Below are 23409 nucleotides of genomic sequence, written 5' to 3'. Positions count from 1 at the left end.
TGGTGGACGCTGGTCCTGGCTCTGGCCACCCCGACCCAGCCACGCGGGCACAGCTCTCGACGCTGGCCTGGGCAGGGGACCGGGGCTCAGAGGCGTGCTGCGCGGCCAGGCGCCCGTTGACAGCCTTTGCCTGAAAACGCTTCACTGGTAACAAGTCTGAGCTCCACCCGGGACCCAGAGCCCCACTTGCGAGACCCTCGTCCCGAGGCCCGCGACCCCGCCCTGAGACCCCGGCTCCCGCGGCCCCCGCCCCGACCACACTCCCCGCCCCGAGAGCCCCGTCCCCAGCCCGCGCCCCCCGCCCCGAGGACCGCGCCTCGCGTCCCCTTGCCCCAGACCCCCGCCCACTTCCCCTCCTGCGCCTCTGTCCCGCCCAGGCCTCCACGCCCCTCTGAACCCCACCTTGGGTGGGGGCCCACGCGGCCTGTGTGAGAGTTAATTAAGTGTCCCGGGCCGCCGCCTTCCACTTCCGTGGGTCAGGCGCGGGCCATGGGACCACCCCCTAGGACCCCTCTGCTCAGGAAGCGCTCGGGTCAGCACGCGGCCCCTTTAAGAAGCACGGTCGCTGCCGGGCCGTGACGTCACAGGAGTGCGGAGGGCGGAGACAGCGCGCAGTCTCTGCGCGGAGAGGGGCGGGGCGGGGCGGCCGCGGACCGAAGGGAGCGCGGCCGAGGAGCAGTCCCGGCCGACGCAGGAGCGACGCCTCAAGGCCCCGCCCCTATGAGGCCGCGCCCCGCCCGGCGCAGGGTCTCTCTGCCATCCTTGCCCCGCTCCCAGTGACCCCGCCCCTCCGCAGCCCCGCCCCTCCCGGGCCTCCCCTGGCTGCCCGCCCGAGGCCCCGCCCCTCACGAGACCCCGCCCTCCCCGCGCACGCCCCGCCCCGCCCCGCGCACGCCCCGCCCCGCCCCTCCCCGCGCACGCCCCGCCCCCCGGCTCCGGGAGGGACTCGCCTCAGCAGCGGTAGCGGCGGTGGCGGTGGCGGCGGCGGCGGCGGCGGCAGCGGCGGCGGCAGGGGCTGCGGGAACTTCGGCGGCGGCGATTCTAATGGCTGCGCGCGGGCCGCGGTGAGGCGCGGGCGGAGAGCGACGGGCGCGGGGCCGCGGAGTAGCGAGGGCGAGCGAGCGCGCGCGCGGCCGTACCCCGGCCAGGCCCGGCCCGACTCGCCGAGCCCGCGATGCGCCCCGGGGCCGCCCCCCGGCGCAGCTGACGCCGCGGCCCGCGGAGACCCCGGCCGGCCGGCACCGCGCGAGCGGCCGCCGCCGGCCCAGGCCACGATGGCGGGGAAGGGGGCCGCCCCGGGCACCGCGGTGCTGCTGGTCACGGCCAACGTGGGCTCGCTGTTCGACGACGTAAGTGCCCGGCCACCGGACCCCGACCCCGAGCCCGGCCCCGAGCCCCGGGATCCCCGGAACCCCCGGGACCTCCCGATCCGGACCTGGGCCCCGGCCCCGGGTCCCGGCCCTGAGCCGCGAGTCCCCGGAGCCCAGGACCCTGGTCCTGGTCCCCATCCCTGAGCCCCAGAGCCCCAGGTTCTGGACTGAAGCCCTGAGTCTCAGACCCCAGGACCCGGACACTGAATCTGGGCCCTTCAGACTCTCGTACCCCTAAATCCTGAGACCCTGAACCAGTGCCCTGAACCCTGCCCCGAACCCTGGAATCCAGCTCCCCCACTTCTGGCCTCCGGACTGCATAAGCTGAACCCCGACCTCAGAGCCGGGCCCCGGAAACCAGGGCCCCAAACTCCGATTCTAATCCCTGTCCAAGGTCCCCAAATCCTGATCTGAGGACCCTCGTGCACTGGCCCCAAACGGCGACCCTGGCCCCTAGTCTATTCCGTGAACGTTGAGCCCAGAACCCTGACCCCTGACTTCTGGTCTCCTGACCCCGCCCCTGGCTGGTGGGCTAGCCTCATCCGCTGGGCTGTGTCGCCCGCTATGTGCGGCTCACCCGGGCTCCGGGGGGTTGGCGCCCTGGTTTTACCTTGTAACTTAGTATCTGTCTAGTTTTCAAACAAGGGCGGCGGTGGAAAGCCCTGGAGAACGCTGTTATCTTGTTTATGAAAGAGAAAGATGCCGGCAAGCTTTTCAGGGCCAAAGAAGGGATGTGACTGCCCAAGGCCTTTACCTCTGGGGGCCTCCCACCCGGGCACCCAGGGCAGCGGGGGCGGCTGCCCGCGGGCCGAGGGGAGCCAAGGGAGCCAGGGACTGGGGTGCCTGGAGCTCCGAGGCAGGCCCAGGCTGACCTAGTTCGCTGTTGAGCCGCGGTGCCACCCCGCTGTTGGTACTTGCACTGCCAACCCAAATACAGCAGAATGCGGCTCCAAGTGGCATGCTTGTTTAAGAGAAACGGGTGATGGTACAGATGGAGCGGTGGAGGCCTCAGCTAGGTGAGCAGTGGGCGTGGGCTGGTCCAGTGATACAGGCATGACTTGGATTCCGGGAGAAGGTTCTGGCGTCCTGCCGAGCCTTCCTTTGCCGGCAGTGGGCACGGGTGAAGTGGTTCAGTAAGCTAAGGTCATGCACGGGCTAGGCTTGCTTTCCTTGACACCAAGTAGGTGCTATTTTTGTGTTTTTTCTCTCATTTTAACTTCCAGGCGTCCATGTATTGTGCTTCCCCATTGGAGGTGAACTGTTTTCCCAGTTTCCCTCGGACAACTTTATCTAGTTTTGCGTTTGATCATTTTCTACAAAAGTGCCCTGTATGGGTGTGTGTCTGTATATTTAGCATTCTATTCTCGGCTTTCCAGTAACACGCCACTATAACATGGTTTTGCTCAGATGATTCAGATCCGTTAGCTGGGGCTTCAAAGCCTCAGAAATGTCAGGAAAATTAAGCATGGTGGGGCATTTGAGTCTCAAAGGGAAAAGAATTTTGCTGTGCAAACATTCTTTCCAGTAATCTTTGATTCTGAGTTTCTAGCATTTTTGTTGTGTTTCAGCTGTATGTGCACACTTCTCTCTGTTGACGTTAAAATGGATAACTTAGTTCACTTTTGTTTGCCAACATGTTCTCTCTGAATTTTCTTTTTTTCTTGATGGCTGTATGGAGTTTTGCATCATGTTTACATCTGGAAGGAATGTTTGTTTTGGTAACCCGTGCACACAGGGTAATTTTGCGGGCGCCTTTCGATGTGAAGGTCCGTAGACAAGGATCTGCCCGTAACCCATAGGTTTCTCGGCGTGCGGAGCTTGGCCTTGGGGGCCGCAGCCGTCCTCCCTCAGTGGTGCAGGGTGGGTGCTCACCAGGCTTCCCCCATGCTCTGGGGCGCCTGCTGCGGTTGAGAGCGGTGTGCTGGTGCTTGTGCCAGGGAGGCCTGGCTGGGGAGAGCAGTCTTGAGTGAAGGGTGTGTTGATTCCTTGGGCTATGGCAGGTTTCAGAAGATCTGCCTGCTGACTCTGTGTGCACAGCATGCACCCATGACGGGGGGCACCGTCTTCAGAAGGTGGCCTGGGAAGGAATGCTCTCTTGCCCGGCTTCGTCATTGTGGGAGGGGTGTCTGGGTGAGACACGGGCACGGGGAGCTGTGAAGGACATGTGCGGGTAGCTGGTGCATCTGTGCTTCTGAGGTCTTGCAGCCTTCCCCCATCTGCAGGTGACACTGTGGAGATTTGTCTGGCAGGCTGCTGTTTTCTCGCCAGTGCCCCTGGCTCGTGTTCCCCCGCGTGGCTGGTGCAGTGGTCCTCCCCCAGGGCCCTCTGGTTGCTCCTCCCCTGCAACATTACCCTCAAGGGGGTGGGAACAGCTGCCCCACAGTGGTTCTCACACTGTCACCCGTAGAGTATGAACAATTGTGGAGGACCCCAAAGAGCTCCGGGTTACTTAGTTATGACTGCCAATGTTTACGCCACGTTGGTAGGGAGACCCTGAGAGGAGCGGAAACCGAGCACGTTGCTTTAGCATTCAGGATGGTGATGTCCTCACACGTCATACACGCTCTGGAAAGCTCCGCCCGTCACTCATGACCCAGGCTGGAAAGAGGAGACTGTCGTGTTGTGTTACTGTGAGCATGGCTGTGCCCTGGCAGACCCCAGTCCAGGCCTCCTGGACCGAGGCCCTCGGTCCTCGCTGGTGGCCCTTCCTGAACCCGCACAAGCTTCTCCCTGGCTGGGGGCCTAGAGGCGGCTTCTCCAGGTTTGCTGCAACCGCCAGATTGCCTCCTGAGAGCCCTGTGGCTCTTTTGTAATAATCCCCAGTTAGACTCTTGCTGTCACTACCCATTTTCCTGGAAAGGGGTGGCCAGGGCTGCACACCTCTTTGCTTTGCTTGAGATGGCTGGATTTTTGACAAGGGAGGTTTCTAGCTTTTGGTTCTTTATGTTGTTGCTAGAAATGAACTCAGAGGTGAATTCTTGCTGCTGTGGTTTCAGAGCTGGGTCCCCCCCTAAGGTGGCAAGGCTGTTTCTTGGGAAAGGCACTTTGCTGAGTGGCAGAGGTCTGAGAGCACAGCTTGCCCTTGGGGGTCTGTCTGCGGGGCCTTTGTCCTGTGGCGTATTCAGAGTTGTGTCAGTTCTGAGCTGGTTTCCCCTTTTCGCTTGGTCAACAGCTGAGCGGCCGTCTCCCCAGGGCCTGCTGAACAGTTGCGCCTTGAGTCCTGCAGAGCTGGGAAGCTGGCTGCACCCCCCGGGGCCTTTCCAACAGCAGGTGTCCGTGGGACCCTCCCCTGGGCCCTGCGGTGCAGGGCGCGGTGCCTTGGGCACATGCCCCTCTCTCTCCTGTACCATCAGTTTGGCTCTTTTTGTGCTTGTTCCCAACCCACCCTGAAAGCTCCCTGAACCCCATGTCCCCTCAGCTAGTACTGCCTGTGGGGCCATTTCTACTGGCTGCCTTTCCCCGTCCTCTCCCAGCTCCTGTCCCAGCACTTGGTCACACGGGCTTGGTGGAGTTCACAGAGGCCTTGAGCTGGAGGGCTGGTGTCCGTTCCGTCTTGCTCGCTCTGGGTGGCCTCTGACGGCACGGATCTGTGCTTCTGCAGGGACTTTGGCGATGGCTTCACTGAGACACCTTTCCGCGGTCAGACACGTCAGCCCTTGAAGTGGTTTTCAGTGCATTTGCAGGCTCCTGCAGCTGTCACCAGTCCATTTTAGAGCCTATTTTGTGCCTAAACAAAAAGGTGCCTCAGCAGCCCCCCCTGCCCTGAAGCCCCCAGCCCCTGGTGGTCACCAGGCTCCTTCCGGCCTCCAGGGAGTTCCTTATTCTGGGTGTCTCACGTTGCTGTAGTCACACACGTGGCCCTTTGTGTCTGGCTTCCCTCGCTGGGCATGAGGTTTTCAGAGTGGGCCACGTAGCGGGTGTTGGTGCTTCTTTCCTGCCTCTGCCTGAACACTGTCCCACCCATGGACTCACGGCAGGTTGCTGACCCATCGTCAGCTGCTGGACACGAGGCCAGTTTCCATGTTCTGGCTATTGTGAATATGCTGCTCCGAGCTTTGTGTGCACGTGTGGGTTCAGTTCTCCCGGCGCACGCCGAGGAGGGGGACCTGCTTGGTCTTTGGTGACTCCGTGTTTAACCTTTGGAGGAACTGCCCGCCGTGGCCCAGCGTCCGCACCATTTCACCTTCCCTTAGTCGTGTTCCAGGGTTCTCGTTGCCTCCCATCCTCCTGGCCTTGTCATCTTCTCTTCAAAGCCTTTTTCCTGGGCTGCGTGGACAACCCTGCTTTGGGCTCTCCTCCTCACCCTGTCTCCCAGCACTGGCTGCCTTCTCTGGCCACCCTCACCCCTTATGGGGCTTGTCTGGACTCAGGCCTTGAAGGACTGTGTCCATGCAGATGGGCAGGAGGCAGTAAGGAGACCCAGGCCCAGGGCTCAGCCTGTAGCGCAGTGGGATCGGCTCTGCTCCTCGAGCCGTGGCTTGGGAAAGCCCAGTGCAGTGCCGTGGTGGAGAGTTCTCATCAGAGAGCTTGGGGCTGTGTTGGGTTTCCAAAGCCGTGGTATGGGCTCTGTCTGCACAGCCCCTGAAGCAGGCTCTTGTGTGTTAGGCGCAGGGGTGGGGGCTGACCGGGCCGGGCCTCCTCGCAGGCCCCTTCATGCTCCCCCAGCCCTGTGTCCCACAGGGAGAGTTCAAGGCTGGAGGTGGCTCAGCATTTTTTTTTTTTTTTGCATTATGTCTCTCACCTGAGATCTCAGTATACTTTCCCTGTAGGAATTTGGCCTGTTTGTCAGAGTGTGGGACTCTTTGTAGGTATGGATCTACCCATTCCCACAGTGGTAGCATCAAATGAGGCAGTGGTCCAGAGCCCGGTGTGGCTTTGGTGCTGCTTCTTCCTGCTCAGGAAACCACACCGGCACCCTGCATACCTCCTCTCACCCCGGACACATGGTGCCGGCCTTGGACGTGGTCAGGAACTGGGACTCAGCCTGCCAATTACCTGTATGCAGGCTGCACGTGCCTCCTGTTCCTCCTGCCGATGGCTGGCTCCCATCGCTGTCCAGCAGCCTCTGAGCTCATGGTGTCCTCTGCCCACACTGGCACCCTCGGCATTTCCTGTCTCTGTCAGCTCTGGAGCTGCTGAGGGATGCTTTCTACTGCACAGGGAGGCACGTCTTCTATTTAAAGTGTTCAGTATTTTGCGTGCTTTGAATGCAGTGAAGTGAGCACTGTGGTAGGCTTGCTGGGTATTTACACCATTGCATCTATGTCCACTGCCTTTCGGTCTGGGTGACCCTGAGAAGTTGCATTCTGGTGGGACATCACTGAGAAAGGTCCCTCCACTTGAGTTCAGAGCCTGTATCACACACAGTGTTGGCATGCAGACAACGGGCCCTTCTGGGAGCCAGAGAGCAGGGGTGGGGGGCCATCGCAGCCCTGGGTCCGTCCTGGTCGTACACAGGTTTTGGGGGGAAGAGACCTATGCTGAGGTGTGATTCCGTGATACGTTGGGTCCAGTTTGGAAGTTACAGAAATTGGACCCAGGCCTGCCTCCCAGTGGATTGCCCTTATGGAGCCCCCTGTTTGACCCGGAGGGTGATGAGGAAGCAGGGTGGCGGGGGGCTTGCTACGGGCTGGCAGAGCACTGGTTCCTTAAATGTTGGCCATCTCCGCATCTTGGTGGGCAAGAGGGTCTCTTGTTGGAAGGTGGGTTGTGTCTAGGAATGGGGTCCTGTAGGTGGGGGTTGGGCGGCGAGGCAGTGGAGGGTCTGGGCAATGTGTTGGTCACCCGTCTGTTGTCACTTCTTGGGACACAGCCCTGTTTTCCCCGGGTTCTTCCAACTTGGTTGTGGGGGCTGGGGAAGAGAGATGGCAGAGAAAATGTTCCCAAGGTGAACATAAAGTGACCGTGACTTCTGTCTTCTGTTGCTGCTTCATTAATTCGGGCTTCTGAGACTGTCCTGCCTCAGTCTACTCCCCAGACACGCTGGGGGGAGTAGGTGGCCTGCAGGCTCGAGCCCAGTTCCTGCCTGGCCAGGCCGGGGAGGGGTGCCCCATAGCGCTCTTCCTTCTCGGGCTGGCAGGCTCTGCTCTGGTTCCCCTCCTCCCGGTGTGGTGTGTGGGCACAGAACGCCGAAGCCTTGGCCGCCTCCCCAGAGCCTCCCTTTTGGGGCAGCAGATGATATTTCAGTGTGTGTCCGAGCCTGACAACTGTCCAGATACTGAATCTTTGGTAGAGGCGGGTGCTGAGTTGGTCCGCTCCAGGCGTGAGCTTGGGCTCGTGGGAGAGCTCAGACAGTCATGCGCGTACCCACGGAGCCATCGATGAGGAAGCCGTTGGGGTTTCTTAACCTTTAGCAATGAATGAGGATAAAGCAGTGGCTCATCCAGTTACACTGAAAATGGAACCGGTGTGAAAGCCGTTGGCTTTGGGGGATGAGAACATTAGTCCCGAGATGTGACTGATGATTCCCGTAAATCCATGGTGGGAGGGTTTGAGGTAGCCTGCATGTGGGTCCAGGGAAGGCCGGGCTGCGTCGTGGGCCTGTGTTTGGGGAGAGTGTCTTGGGATTTTGCCATCTTGCAGGCTCTCCTTACCATCCCTGCCTCTGCTTGGCCTCTGATGGTGGGGATGGAGAGAGAGCCTGCACTGTTGCTCAAAATTTACATTTAGAGTTTACAAGGTCTGTTTAGGGAGATAGAAAAGGTGCTGGAGCAGAGCGTCCACTTAGATGTGTCCACTGACCACTGGCCGGTCCCTGGACGGCGGCTCAGGGTGGGGACGACCGGAGCGGGTCAGGGGTGATGGGGCTCTGCCTGGCGGCTGGTCTTGGTGCCCGCACACAGAAAGGGCTTTTCTGGGCTGACAGGGAAGTACGTTGGTGACACGCAGGCTTGAGGAAAACGCTGACTCTGGTTTGGGTTTTCCCTTTGGTGAATAGTTCAACCCCATCCCCAGGAGCATGGCCTTGGGGTCAGCTGTTCCTTGAATCCCGACCCACTGGTGGGTTTTTGTGAGCTCGTCTTCTCCGTACTTCACTCTGACAGGGGCCTGGGGCCCTTCTTTGGGGCTGGGGGCTGGTGGGGAAGTGGGGACTGGGGCTGTACCCCCTCATGTGTTTGAGCAGAACGTGATGGTGTTAGGGGTAGCTTTCCCAGAGTTCCCGCCCTGAGTGAACTGCCCTGGATCCTTGGAGCCCATGCTGAATCTGTGCCCTCCTGTGTCTGCACCCTGAGCCTGGCACCAGGCCTTCCATCCTGCCCTGTTCTTGCTCTGTGCCACGAGCACGGGAGCTGGGTCTGGGACTGCATCCTGGAGGCATCTACCCCCCCGCCCCCGGCGGAGTCCAGCCCTGGCTCTGGTCCAGGGCTTGCTGGCTTGGGCTCAGGCACCCTCTTTCTCTGCCTCACGTCTCAGGGCCCTGGAGTGACCTGCTGTTATTCTAGGACCTGGAAGCTTACAACGGGAGGCATGGCCAGGCCTGGGTCTTGGTGGCAGGGATCCTGCCCTCAGTGCTAGCGTGAGGCCACGTGTTGGAGTCTGCAGGGCCACATGGTGACAGGAAGATGTGGGGCTAGAGTAGGCCGTGTAGCACGTGTGACCGGGGGCGTGCCAGCTTCCCCGCTTGGGCTTCTGGTGCACTAGGAAGGCAGGAATGCCACCTGGCATGGTGGCAGTGGCACGTAGAGGAGGGGGCCTGGCAGGGTGAGGTGCTCTCAGCTGTCCCCAGGCTCCTTCCTTCAAGGTCTTGGTCCCCTCCTGTCCACCCAAGGCTTCCTTACTTGTGCCCGGGCTGCTGGGTTGGTCCATCCGCTGTCCTGGAGCATGGGCTCCTGCGTCTGGCCAGTGGGATGGCCTGGTTGTGCTGCCTAGTGGCGCTGCCGAGGAGCCTCGCGCGCTCACCCTTGGCGGGGGCCTGCTCCCCTGCCGGGGGTCTGGGATGCGTGCTGGCTGCCCTCTCACCGTCCCCACTTGCCTTCTTGGCCCACCAGGCACCCGTGGCAGCTTGCTCCTCCCTTGCCTGGACAGGGTGTGCTTTCCCATGGTCGGGCTTCTCCTGAGGCTGCTCTGTCCTGAGGAGTCCTTTGGCCTCCCGGTGCAGGCCGGCAGAATTTTACTGTCCCTTCTGGGGACAGCACACTGTGACCAGCTCTGTGCTGTGCTGTCCCTCCTTCCCCTTTCGTCACGCTGTGTTTTGGCCGCTCGTGTGGCTGTCATCCCGTCGCATGTGTTGCAGGGCCGGCCTCATGAGCAGCAATCGTGGCGGGGTGGGATGTGGGCTCTGCCGCAGTGGCCGGAGGGAATCGGAAGAGCTGCAGGCCTGCTGGGTGCCCGACCCCGTCAGAGCGGCCCGCACGGCTCGGGAAGGGGTCGGCGGCTGGGGCTGCGGGCGCCAGCGTGCCCTTCTCCCTGCCGTTTTGCTGAGGGACAGTCTGCATGTGGCACAGCTCACCCGGCACACGCGTGCAGCCCAGTGACTTTGGGAAGCACATGCAGTGGCGCGGCTGTCCCCACACATCTCCAGGCACCTCCCTCGCGGCCCTTGGCGGCCCTCTGTGCCACGGCTCTGCCTCCGGCTCCAAAGCAGCCGCACCGTTCTGCATCCCGTGGCTGCGTGGGGCCAGCACAGGGCAGGGAGGCCTTCCTTCTGCTGCGGGGTGTGGTGGAGTCTTCTGTGCTCATTTTCTGGCCTCTGCCTTTAAAAAAACTAGGTGTCCACCGATGGTCCTTGGCTGTACCACTGTGAGAGTGGCATTGATAATGGTGTTGTCATGATAACGGTGTTTGGCAGACTGTTTACTGTGTCCATGGGGGACGGCTCCATCTCTCCGGGTCGGGCACACGGGATGCCAGGACCTCCCAAGAGGATGGAGGGTCCCTGGGGTGGTGTCCTGCCCTCCAGTGTGGTTTTGCAGGCGAGGCGGGAGCAAGGACAGCTGCGTTGGGGCCTCCCAGGCCGCCCTCGGCTCCTGGGACTCAACCTCTCTGCCCCACGGCCGGGTGTGGGTGGTGGGATGGTGCATGTCTGTGCAGGGCTGATGCTGAGTCATGGGGTCAAGGGTCAGTCTGGTGGTGTTAGTCTGTAAGAGCTGGGCAGTGGTGGCAGCCACAGCCTCCCCTCCCACTGCGCCTGGACGTGGAGGACACTGCCCCCAGTGAGGGGCAGAGAAGGCCTCTGGCAGGTGAATTCTCTTCTCCCAGCCTCTGGGTGTGACGGCCCCTCGCGTTTACCTTTATCTCCTGGGTGTCTGGGACCTTTTATAGTCCTGCTGATGTGGGGATGTTATTTACTTCATGGTGCACCCAGCTGGTCAGCAACGACTCTCTCAGGGGGACAACTTGGGGAATTGGTGGCTGTGTTCCCAAAGTTGTCCCAGAATGCTTGCCCGTGGGAGGGGCCTGGCCGTCTTCACATGAGGGCACATCCTGTGCCTGGGGCCCTGCAGCCCGCCTCGAAGGGGGCTGCACCGGGGTCCATCTGGATCAGGGCCTTTCTCTCGCCACGTTCCTCCTTAGTCCTGGGATTCTGCCGGGGTTCCACAGAGCAGATGAGGAGGGGAAGCATGACCCAGCTCTGAGCACGTAGGCTTTTGTGCCCCTGTCGGTAGGTACCTGCTGGCTCCGGAAGACGATCCAGTGCAGAGTTGGGCTGGGGGGAGCTCTGACTTGCTGGGTGAACCTACTCAGACGGAGCTGAGATCTGGGTTGGATCAGTGCTTTTAAAACTCTGATGAGAAAAAAAAGGGGGGGGCGCCTGGGTGGCTCAGTCGTTGAGCGTCTGCCTTCGGCTCAGGTCATGATCCCGGGGTCCTGGGATCGAGCCCTGCGTCGGGCTCCCTGCTCCGCGGGAAGCCTGCTTCTCCCCCTCCCACTCCCCCTGCTTGTGTTCCCTCTCTCGCTATGTCTCTCTCTGTCAGATAAATAAATAAAATCTTAAAAAAAAAAATTAAAAAAATAAAACCCTGGTGAGGCTGCATTGTGCAGAGCCTGTGGGAGCCGTGGCACTGAGAGGCGCCCATGGAGGAGTTGAATGGACCGAGTCACCCATCCCAGCTTGCTTTTGGGTGCCCTCTACATGCTCTCAGAGTCCTGTACCAGTTCTGGGCCCCAGGCTTACTTGGGGTGCATCAGTGGGCACTTCCTCTGTGCAGCTCAGCTAATGGCTGCCCGGCACCTGCGTGCAGAGCATGCTCTTTGCTGAATTGTAATTCTGGGAGATTTGGGGTTTATGTTAAGATGGAGTCATTCTGTTAAGAATGACAAATGAATTTGTGGGGACGCATGTTTTGCTTTTTTCTCCATCACTTATGGTTTTTCAGATCTTTTGCAACTTCCTGTTTTTGCTGTAACGCCATCCTGGCCCTCAGTGCTGCCCCAAGCAGCTCGCGCTGTGCACCTCGTCCAGGTGGGAGGGGGTCATGCTGATGGATGCTGCCAGAGTGTGGGTGAGTGGCAGGGACTACCAGCCAGGGGAACCAGAGCAGGACCCCAGTGGCCGATTCGGGGACTGTCCAGGATGGCCACCAGGGCCAGGTAGGGTCTCACCTACGTTTCTGAAGCCCCCAGGGCCCTGTCCTCCCTGCCGCAACCCAGGCACGCTTGGTGCTGCTGGAGAGGAGTTTTAGGTCAGGAGGCCTGAGCTCCTGGGTTGTGGGTGGTTTTGCCGTGCTGCTCAGGTTCAGCCTCAACTGCGCTTGCAGGCTTGTGGGCCATGAGGGCCCAGAGAGCTCATTTTTACCGGCTGTTCATAGCGTGGTTCCAGTGGCTGTAGGCTTAGTGAGTGCCTCCTCAGGGCTGGGCCCTTGTCCAGGGGCTGGAGCCTTGGCAGGGAGCACCAGGGAGCACCCCGGGTCTCCCCACACCAGTGCTCCCAGCAGCACACTCATTCTGCCCACCTGTGCGGGCAGTTCCTTGAATTGGCTGGGGACAGCAGCTGGGTACTGAGCGCTGGAGTATCTCCAGGGCCCCTGGGGGCCGTCCCTGAGGCCCCTCCTGTGCTGCCTTCCCTGCCCCCACTTCCCACGCCCACCTTCCCAGCTCTCTTCTGAGACATGAGGGATGAAGCCAGAGAGCTGTGGGGTAGCGGGCACAGAGCAGGGAGGGTCCTCGGGCTGAGGTGAGGAGGCTGGAGGGGGCCTGTGAGTCAGGGGAGGAGCGTTTCAGGACAGGTGTGCTGGGTGTGGGGGGCAGGGCCCCGGGAGCCAGCAGGCAGGAGCTGGGGTTCCTTGTCTGAGGCCCCGTTGCACGTGGTCAGGGCCTTACCCCCTGGGGCAGTGGCTCCTGTTCACGTCTTACTGGGATGATGCATAGTCCACCTTCAGGGCAGAGGGGCCTTACGCTGGGGCAGCCTGGCTCATGGCTCACGCTCTAGGCCCCAGCTGCCCCGGCTGCCTGGTGTGTCAGGAGATGGACTTGAGGGTATCTTACGATGCCCAGAGGAGCCCTGGGCCCAGAGACCACAGACAGCCTCTTGGGTAAGTGGCCAGGGCCAGGACCTGAACTCTTTGGGCCATGGGAGCCAACTGGAGAGTAAGGGAGAGGTGGCCTCTGGGGCCACTGCAGGGCAGAAGCAGAGGCAGGAAATGGGGAGCCAGGCCTGTTTGGGAAGCCATGTGGCTGGCGTGGGTGGTGTGGTCAGCATGGCCTGGTGTGGCCAGTGAGTAGTGGAAACCAGGCACACTGTGGGCCAAGAGGTGGCGTGGGTCTGATTGCGCTTCAGCCTCTGCTCCTTCAGTGCACACAGGGGTCTGTAGCTAATGACCCTACCTCCACGGCCCGGTGGGAAGACACGGTGAGGTGTGGGTGCCACTGCCTTGGCCCCACCGTCATCCCCCAGGGCCTGGCCTTGAAGATGGATGGTCAGCTCCTTCTTCGTGCTCGCTGGGGCCACTGGAGCTGCCTGTGCCCTGTCTGCATTTTCACTACTGATAAGTGAGTCAGTCCGGAAGGGGAAGAAGGGAGTGCTCAGGGCCGGGCTGGAAGCGTGAGGAGCTCTGAATAGCCCAGGGAAATGCAGTGGAGATGGTCAGGACCCTTCGAGGTGAGCCCCTCAGGGATGGGGTCCGTCGCAAATGCTTCCCAAGGAGCCAGGGAGGACAGGTGGAGAGGCACCGGCGGGCGTGCTTCCCACGTCTGTTTTCAGCGACAGAAAATTGTACCAGGGGACTCAGGGGTGCATCCTAGATTCTGGGAGAAAATTGATGTCTATGAGCCTTGATAACCTGGATAGCTTTAGTTTTCTGTAATGAAAAAATCAGCCAGAGTGACCCAGAAAGCTTCCTGCAATGCTTTGTGCATATCCTGCGTGCCGTCCTGAATTGCCTTGAACACCAGCAGCACAGACAGACTGTGGAATGATTCCAGTGTTTTGTGGTAATTGCTGCATTAGGAATCTCCACTATGGACGAGAGGCAAAATTTTTTTTTTTTAAAGATTTTATTTATTTATTTGGCAGAAAGAGAGGGAGAGCACAAGCAGTGGGAGCGGCAGAGGCAGAGGGAGAAGCAGGCTTCCTGCCGAGCAGGGAGTCCGATGCGGGGCTCGATCCCAGGACCCTGGGACCATGACCTGAGCTGAAGGCAGACGCTTAACGACTGAGCCACCCGGGCGCCCCATGGACGAGAGACAAAGTTTACCATTTTGTAAGAGTAGAGGCACACTTTCCCACTGGGAGTTCACTCGGCTCCAGCAGTGTGTTGCTTTTCATGGAGAAAGTCCAGTTCCCAGGTTGGGGGAGCCAACTGGGGGGTCTGTGAGTGTCCCCAGTGTCCGCAGGGCTACCAGGTCTGGGCAGGTGTGCTGGGGTGCCAGGCACGGGGCAGAGGGAGCCCGGGCCGGCTCCACCTTGTCACACATAGGCCAACCTCCTCCCTTGTGCTGACGTTACAAAACACATCGGTCTTCTCCCCAGCACACTCGTGGTTGGCGTCCCACTGCTCCCGAGATGCCGCGCTCAGAGCCAGGCCTTGGGCAGCCTTGGCCCAGGCACTGGGACTCACTGATGGAATGAGTCTCTGCTTCTGGTTCATAGCAGGGTGGCAGGTGAATGTGCACGGAGCCGTGTGGGCTTGGGGCCATGGGGTCACTCCTGGCAGCATATCCCTCCCCAGCGAAGCTCTGGCTGTGGGTGGCCCTGGGGTTGTGGAATCCCCATAAGCTCCATGGTTGGGATGAGGGACCCTATGTGCAGACATCGAGGAAATAGCCATTTGTACATTTTGTGGAGGGCCAAGTAGGCTTTTCTCGCTTTTTGTCTGAGTTGGTGTGACTGTGAGGGGAGAGAGTCATTAGGGCACAAGTCCCCTTGCTTCTCCCTGAGCCCCCTGAGCGGAGCTCCTGCCATCTCATGGACTCCTGGTTACAAGTCGACAAGGTGCCGCCGAGTGTCAGAAGTACCGTGGCCTCAGAGGAGGGATCGCGTAACGCATGTGGGCAGTGTGTCCTGGCCTTTGTAGCCAGCGGGCAGGTGGTGGACAGGCAGCTCCCGCTGGTCTTCCCTTAGGGCCAGACTTCCAGCGGTCTTGGCGCCGAGGGCAGCCATGCGTTGCGAGAGCGCCCCATGGTGGAGAGTGAGTCACTCCATTGGGAGGTGTGCATTGGCTGCATTTATTATGGTGCTTGTTACTTGCAAATAGGGACAGAATTCACGTACCCTGAGACTCACTCTTTCAGTGTGTATAGTTCAGTGTTTATAGGTATTCACAAGGGTCACATGATTCTAGAATATTTTCTTCACCTCTGAAAGAAACCTGGCACCCATCAGCAGTCACCCACATCCCGACAACTGCTTATCTTTCTGTGTCTACGAATTTGCCTGTTCTAGAGGTTTTCTGGAAATGGAATCAGACAATACGTGTCATTTTTTTGTCCAGCTTCAAGGCTTGTCCGCGTGGTGGTATGCGTCAGAGCTCCATTCCTTCTGAGGCCTGGATGCTGTTCCTTTGTGGGGCTGGACCGCGTTTTATCCAGCCCTCCGCTGATGGATACTTGGCGATATTAGCAGTGCTCCTGGGAACATTTATGTGCATGTATGCTGTTAATTCCCTCGGGCGCATACCTAGGAGTGGTTGCTGGGTCACGTGGTAACTGTGAGTTTAACTTTCCGAGGAGCTGCAACACTGTCTTCCAGAGCGGCCGCGTCCCCTCATTTTGCGTCCCCACCAGCTGCGCACGAGGGCTCCACTTTCTCCATGTCTAAAAACATGTGGTCCATCTTTTTGAGTCTGACTTCCCAGTGGGTGTGAAGTGGTTTTGATTGGCGTGGCCTGATGACTGACATTGCATGTCTTTCCGTGCACTTACTGGTGCCTGTGGTCTACTTTGGAGAAATGTTCGTTCACATCCCTTGCCCACTAAAAAAAATTTATTTTAATTGTTGAGTTCTTGATGTATTCTGGGTCCTCGGTTCTTACCAGATACGTGGTCTGCAAATATTTTCTCCCATTCAGTGCATTGTCTTCTCACGTTTTTGCTAGCACCCTTTGGAACACAGACTCTCAAACTGATGAAGTCCAGTCTCCCCGTCTTTGGTTTCTTGTGCTTCACGTGTTTTATCTCAGAAACCGCTGCCCAATCCATGGTCACAGAGGCTTACCCTGATCGCTTGTCCTAAGATTGTCGTTTCAGCTCTTGTGATTGGGTCTTTCATCTGTGTTGACTTAATTTTTATATATAGTGTGAGTTAGGAGTTCTTCTCTGTCTTTTTGCCTGTGGATACTTAGTTGTCCCAGCACCGTTTGTTGAAAAGACTACTTTCTGCCACTGGATTGGCCTGGCACCCTTGCTGAAGAGTAACTGACCGTAAAGATACGGATTTCTCTCGGCTCTGTTCCCCGATCTGCGCGCGCCCTCACGCTGGGGCCATACTGTGTTGATGGCGGTAGCTTTGTCGCAAGTTTTGAAATCAGGAAGTGTGAGTTGTCCACGTTGTTGCTGTTACCGGTTGCTCTGGGTGGCTTTCACGTCCACGTGAATTCTGGGACGAGCCTGTCCTTTCCCACAAAGGCTGGAGTTTTGATAGGGATGCACTGAATCTGTAGTTTGCCATTTAACACTGCGTCTTCAGTCCGAGGCCGAAGGAGAGCCGTCTGTTTATTTAGGGCCTCTGGTTTCTCTCGGGAATGTCCTATAGGTTTCAGTACAAGTCTTGCACTTGTTTTTCGTTTTGTTTAATTTACCCCCAGTCTTTCTGCTGGTCTGTTTGGACTTTCTCTTTCCTGGGAGTTTGGTTCTTGACAGTCTGTGTCTTTCTGGGGATGTGTCTTCCATGTAGGTCACCCCGTGGGTTGGCCTACGGCTGCTGTCCTCTGCTTTTGCTGTCCTTTTGGTTTCTGTCAGGTCGGCAGTGATGTTCTTTCCGTCCCAGTTATAGCAATTTGAGTCTTCTGTGTGTCAGTCTAGCTAAAGGTTTCTCAATTCTGTTGACTTTTCTCCAAGGACCAACTTTTTGGTTTCATTGATTTTTCTCTGTTTTCTGTTCTCATTGTTGGTTGCGTTTAGAATTAAATCCCACAGAAACCTTTTTTGAAGATCACGTTACTGGTGATAGAATCTGGTTCTCTGCCTTCCACCTTGTCTGTTTCTCGTTGACACCGAGCCTTTCTCTTGCTTTTTCCTGAGCAGAGACAGCATTTCTGAAGCAGGCCACCGTGGCCTTCTGAGTCACCTGTTCTGGGCACCCAGGTGCTGGCCCTGATTTTGGGTCCTCTCTCCATACAACCAAGCTTCCCCTGCGTGCCAGGCACCAGGTACCGAGAGAGGTGGTCCTTACGGCAGATCGGCTGACTCTGTTGCTTGAATAAATGCCTCCTGCCACATGCCCCTCTGAGCACTCTGACATCTCTGGGCACTGTTCCGCAGCCCTGAGAGCCAGAGGGATGTGGCCACCAGCACCCTGGAGCCTGTGATTCCTGTCACAGACGTCACCGGCTTCTGTGGGCTCCCTCCTGTCCGACCACTTGTGACTGAGAGAAGGGAGAAGTAGCAAGTACTTAGACTAGTCTTAGACTAGAAGTGGGGTTGGGGAGAAATGCCCTTTAAGACCTGTCCATTTGGCCTCAGGGATGAGGGGTGCATTCCAGCGGCTGACACAGTCCTTACTGAACCAGGGCCTGGGTGAGCCCTGCCCTCGGGGATATTTCAGTTTGGTGTGGGAGATGACGGCGAGGTTGTCACTGTGTCTTCCTTGTTTGTCAGCCTCAGCACTCGAGTTGGAGTCGACAGCTCCCCTTGGTAGTTGGAGCAGAAAAGGAGGTTTTAAAAAAGAGGTGGCTCCTGGGGGCCTGGGTGGCTCAGTCAGTTAAACGTCTGACTGTTGATTTCAGTTCAGGTCATGATCTCAGGGTCATGAGATCAAGCCCCATATCGGGCTCTGGGCTCGGCCAGGAGACTGCTTGGGATTCTCTCCCTCTGCCTTCCCCTGGCCTTTGTGCATTGTCTCTCTCTCTCAAATAAATAAATGAATCTTTAAAAAAAACCCAGGTGGCCCCTGGGAAAGGCCAGGAGTCAGGCTTGGTGGACCCAGGGAAGGGGTGGCTGCGTGCATCCATGCCTCGGGGGCCCTCGCTGCCATTGGGCAGAGGGACCCGCCCGGCAGCTTCTGACAGCATCTCTCTGCTGCCCCTGCCCCTGCCAAGAAGGGTACCTGGACGGCCTCCTGCTGTCCCTGGTGTCCAGGGCTCCGCCATGTGGGTGGGCCGGGACCGGAGCCCAGGCAACTCGCAGCAGTAGGACAAGGGTGACATGGGTCTTGCTGCTGGGACGCAGTGCTGGGAGGAGCAGCAAGGCGCCACACCCAGCCCTTGTTGTCGGGGGGGGGTATTCCCCCCCCCCCCCCCCCGGCTGAGGGTTTCCAGTTGGAGGCTTTGTTTAAAGATTTTATTTATTTATTTGAGAGAGAGCGAGAGAGCATATGAGCAGCAGAGGGAGAGGGAGAAGCAGACTTCCCGTGGAATAAGGAGCCCGATGCGGGACTTGATCCCCGGGACCCTGAGACCATGACCTGAGCTCAAGGCAGACGCTTCACTGACTGAGCCGCCAGGCGCCCCCAGTTTTTGAGGTGCGCCCGTTTTAAGTCTGGCAACTGTAAAGGACGATCCTAGTTGTGCTTAAAGTATATAGTCTTCTAACGGCTTTTGCCATTGGCCGTCTGAAAACGGACATTCAGTCTGAAATGTAAGAAAAAGAACGAGAGCGTGAAGACTGGTTTCGGTGACTTGGGTGAGGCGAAGCGTGTTGCCAGAGTGGTGCTCTGGGCCAGGCCGGGCAATCCGGAAGGAGGCCCACCTCCTCTACCACCACCTCGTTTGCCGTGGGTTTGCGATGGAACGCAGCATTTCTGTGTCTTCCTGAGATTTTTAAAAATGGCATTTGCTAGAATTTTTATAGCTCCAAGATGGACACCACCCGAGAGTGAGTGTGTGTCTGGGTGTGTTGGTGTGGGACACGTCCATGTGGACATATGTGTTTTAATAGAAACTACTTTCCCACTGTTGCTCTTTAGTATACAGTTGACCTTTGAACAACCCCGGGGCGAGGGGCATGACCCCCCACACAGTCAAACTTCTGACTGTAGTAACTCTGGACTCTCCCAAACTTAATGCCAACAGCGTACCGTTGGTTGGAAGCCTTACCAATGATGTCGCTGGCTAACCCGTGTTCAGTGTGTTATGTGTCGTGTACAGTGTTCCGACAGTGAATCAAGCCAGGGAGAGACAATGTTATCAAGGCAGTGGTGCGAAGGGGAAGACACACGTGTGATACTGCACTGTACTTGTCAGAAGAAATCCGTGCGCACGTGGACCTGTGAGTTCAAACCCGTGTCGCTCACAGGTCAGCGTACATCGGTTCAAACACTTCTTGCTCCATATAGTTACAGACTCTGAGTTTCTTTTTAGGGTCAGAAAGGACAGAGAGCATCATGCTGATTGTAAAGGGGCATGTGTGGCTTCCGTGGGCCCAGATGGTGGCAAGTGTTAGCTTCTCACCTCAGGTCCCCCACTTTGAGTCTGCACCCCAGGAAGGAGTAGGCCTGGGGGGAGGGGGCAAGACCTGGGACTTGTCGTCACGGTTCGTGGCCCAGAAGAGGGACGAGGGGTGGCCCCCAGCTCCCGGGCTGCAGGTGCGGAGGCCCCGCCACGTCGGCGGTCTGTGTCTTGAGGAGCACACTGTCTTCCAGCGGGAGCCGTAGCTGCTCCCTGGGGGCCCCGCTTTTTCTGTTTCTGGGCTTGTCCCAGGGGCTGCCACAGAGCTTGGCTCCCATTCCCGTCTCCCCTGCTCCTCCGCACCCTGTCTGTGCCCTCCTGCTTGCATGCCAGAAGACCTTCCCACGTGGCCCCCCGAATCTCCCCAGCCTGTCCCCACCAAGGGCACCCCCAGCCGTAAGTGCTTCCATGCTCAGAAGCCTCACGTTGCCTGGTGGGGATCCCGTGCTCATCGGGGGGCTGCGGAAAAGGGCACATGTGCTGCCGGCCGGGTGAGTCCGCTGCCTGCCCTCCAGACAAAGTGCACTGATAGCCGTGGACATAGGAGGGGTCATGGGGCAGTGTCCCTGTGGAGGGAGGGCACCCCCCGCAGCCGTCATGGCAGCCATGCCACTGCGGGCTGAACTTGGGCCTTTCTTCCCACACTTCACTCAGCTGGGAGAGCCCTGGCCTGCGGGCTGGGCCTTGTGGGGCCAGTGCCCCGGTATCTCGGGGCGGCTGGCTGGTGGGCTCAAGAGCCAGTTGGGGAGCCCTCAGGGGTTTTCCCAGAGACGTGGCCCGGTGAGCTCCGGGGAGAGGCTGGAGGGTAGTTTTGCCCAGGATTGTGAGGTTGGGAGCTTTGACTTTTGAGGGGGATGTGAGATGTGATGTCTGCACGTGGCAGAAGACGAACTTGCACTCATGGATGTTGCCACAGCTCTCATGTCCACGGAGCAGTTCTCACTGCGTGGACATCCGTGGACTTCACTCCCACGTCTGGGGACCGGCTCTCACGTCCACGGACCAGCTCTCACAGCGTGCACATCCGTGGACTTCACTCCATGTCTGGGGGCCAGCTCTCACGTCGACGTTGTCTATACCCCAGCCCTCATTCCCAGTGTGCATCCTCGATGCACAGAGCATGGGCGGGGGGTGGGGGTGCCGTGCCTCAGGTTTGGCACATGTCCAGGCCGGGAAGGATGGTTGGCCGGTTTGGGGGCCTCGGCTGCCATCTTTCCCGTGAGGATTGCTGATGCCACGGGGTCAGTTGGCTAGTTTTGGGGCTGTGGGAACTTGAGAGTGACTCTTGGCTCTGCGCTTGTCACAGCTGTTTTTTTATTTAGAGAACAAAATGCAGATTTGAATGTTTTGCATCTGCATTTTTAAGTTCAGCCTGCAGAGCTCACCATCTCCCATGGGAGTCCTGCTGACCTCGGGCCAGTGGACTGTCCACTCTGCACTGGTCCTCCTGCCCCTTGCCTCCTGAGCGTGGCCTCAGCCCAGTGGCCAGTCTGCCCCTCCCCACCCTGACCCCACGTCTTATTCCTCATCCCCTTCTGAAAGCTGGTTCCTGGGGAGATGGGAGGGAAGGCACGTGGAGCAGTACCTGGGGCTGCTCTCCTGCAAGCTGACCCCTTCCTGACCTCCTCACAAGCTCCGACTGGACTGTCCCCTGCCTCTGGAGGCATCTCTGCCAGCCCGCACTGGAGGTCTTGGTCCAGCAGCACGCAGCCCATGCCATACCCACGACTCCTGCACGTAGGAGCTGACGGCTTGCGGTCTGCGGCTCTTACCCCAGAGCCAGCTTCTTCCTGGAGTGCTCCAGAGCCATGCCTGGGACCCTGGGCCACCGGGGCCACCGTCTGAGGTAGTCAGGTGGGTCCTCTCCTTCCTGGCACCTACCGAGAGGCAGGGTCCATGGGCCCCTTCTCCTGCTGTGTCTGTGGCTCCCCTCCCAGGACAGCGTGTGACCTGGTGTCAGTGTCTCTGCTCGCCCAGTGTGTCCCTTGCAGAAGGGAAGCCCTGTGAAGTCAGGGCTGGCCATGCATGACCTGCCTCCCGCGTCGCTGTCCCCAGGAGCTCGCAGGCAAACCATGGGACCAGGAGCCTGGGGACACGTCTTGGAGTTCACCTTGTAAGAGGGAAGGCCTTGGAGGTTGGCCGTGTCACACCGCTGTCTTGTTCTCTGTCCGTGAGAAGAAAAACCGAGTCAGAGATGGCAGACGGCAGGTCGGGGGCTGCTAGCTTGTGGCTGACTTCTCACTGCTGTGGGGGGAGTAGGAAGGCGTTTGAGGCCTGACTCTGGAAAGTGACGTAGGAAAGAATGTGAGGGTTCAGAGCCAATGGCCAAGAAAGAATTCTGGAGACATGTTTGGTGCAAAAACGTGGTTTTATTAAAGCATGGGGGACAGGACCTGTGGACAGAAGGAGCCGCGCTGGGGTCATGAGGAGGGGCCTGTTATATACTCTCAAGTTGGGAGGGGCTTAGGGAGAGCGTCAGTCTCTAAGGAATTTTGGAAGCAGGGTTTCCAGGACCTTGAGGAGGCTCGCTATTGTTGGGAAAAGGTCATTTGTTACCGTCTAATAAAACCTGACGCGTGAGACCCTTCAGATGAACATCGGTGGGCCGTGTGCTTGGGGGGTGATTGCCAACAGGTGTCTCGGGGGGTTTAGGGATAAAGGAAGCTTCCAAAGGAATTTTTGTATGTTTAAGTAGACTCACAGGATCCTGGGGTGCTTGGGATAATGTCAGGCTAAGATTGCCTTTGGCCCTTAGCAAAGTATTAACATTGGGGCAGCTGAGCGCCTAGGGGGACGTCACTCTGCCTGCTTCAAGGACCTATCAGTGGGCTGTGGGGAGTAAGGACATTTACTTTTCCTTCTGCCTGTGTTTCCCACATCAGAAAGCACATGTGAGGACCGCGTTCCGAGAAGTTGGGATGGAGGAAGGTCCTGGCAGAGAGTTGGTCATGCCCACTCTCTCCTCCGCTCTGTCCCTCACTGCACACTTCCTGGCCCCTGGGCCCCAGATGGCCTGCTTGGCAGCCTGTCCTCGGGGTACTGGTTCCTACCTGATGGCCCCATGTAGGGTGCCCCAGGGCTTCTTATTTCTATGTGACGCGGGCCCTAGCTCAGCCGGGGCTCCCCTCGTCCTCAGTCCCACACTGCCCTCTGCCCATACCCACTGAGATGAAGCGGAACCTTCTGGAACATTTTCAGAGGAGCAGTTGTCAGACTTGGACGATACGTAGTTCTTGAAGGTGTCTGTATGTTGTAAGTACGTGGTGCTGGCCACACTGAACTGGGGCCCCTTCTAAGTGGGGACCACGAGTCTGTGGTCTGGCGTACTCACATTTGGAGACAGCCAGCTGGACTCAGTCCAGAGTCACAAAGGTGGTGGGAGCCAGCCCGCTGCGAGGGTCTGCCGGGGGAGGGGGAGCCACGTGAGGGCTTGGGGAGAATAGAGAAACCACGAGAGCAGAGGACCAGAGGTGCAGGGACGGGGCCAGAGGGCATGCGGGTCAGGATGGACTGTGTTGGCGGCAGGCCTGCAGGGAGCATGGCGCCTGAGCGTGAGGGAGGCCATTCAGGCCATGGCGGGGAGTGACCGGGCTGCCAGCACGGCAGGGCTCATGGCTCCTTCGCATCCCAGATGTGGGAGGGGGCTTTGGAGGGTGGACCAGGGCACCCTTGTCCTCAGGGCCGGGTATGGGGGACGCGCCAATTCCAGGACATTGTGCCATGAGGAGGGGGAGAGGGTGCAAATGATCATGGGAACCGTGTCCTTTTGTTTTCTGTATGTTTTTCTATTTAAAAACTTTCACCAGACCCTCACATTGGGTTAAGAGTGGCTGAATTTGAGAATTGGGCCAGACTGGAAAGCAGCTTCATGTTTGGTTCAGAGTCTAGGCTGTGAAGCTGGAGGAACAGCCCCCCCAGCACTGGGGGATGGTGGGGGGCGGCCCAGACCCGGCTGCAGCGCCCCCAGCACTTGGGGGGGGGGTGGGGGGCGGCCCAGACCCAGCTGCAGCCCCCCCAGCACTGGGGGGTGGTGGGAGGCGGCCCAGACCCAGCTGTAGCCC

General features: G+C 58.9%; 1 protein-coding gene across 6 annotated transcripts in view; it reads left to right on the top strand.

Moving 5' to 3' along the window:
- Positions 1 to 958: 958 nt before the first annotated feature.
- INPP5A (inositol polyphosphate-5-phosphatase A) overlaps positions 959 to 23409 on the top strand; it is a 174083-nt gene continuing 151632 nt past the window's right edge. For 2 of the 6 annotated variants that reach the window (XM_073884737.1, XM_073884736.1), the window contains exon 1: positions 959 to 1349. In XM_073884737.1, the coding sequence (XP_073740838.1) occupies positions 1275 to 1349 (75 nt within the window). In that variant the 5' untranslated portion in view covers positions 959 to 1274. Of the gene's footprint in view, positions 1350 to 11748; positions 11813 to 23409 lie in introns of those variants that run through there. The other 4 variants (XM_073884739.1, XM_025880124.2, XM_025880123.2 and 1 more) reach the window with 4 other exon arrangements.

The sequence above is a fragment of the Callorhinus ursinus genome, unplaced genomic scaffold (genome assembly GCF_003265705.2).
Source record: "Callorhinus ursinus isolate GAN/ISIS: 27379988/994484 unplaced genomic scaffold, GSC_fseal_2.0 scaffold58, whole genome shotgun sequence".
In the NCBI taxonomy this organism is placed as follows: Eukaryota; Metazoa; Chordata; class Mammalia; order Carnivora; family Otariidae; genus Callorhinus; species Callorhinus ursinus.
The sequence above is the reverse complement of the archived record's forward strand: the minus strand, read 5'-3'. Positions and strand labels throughout refer to the sequence as shown.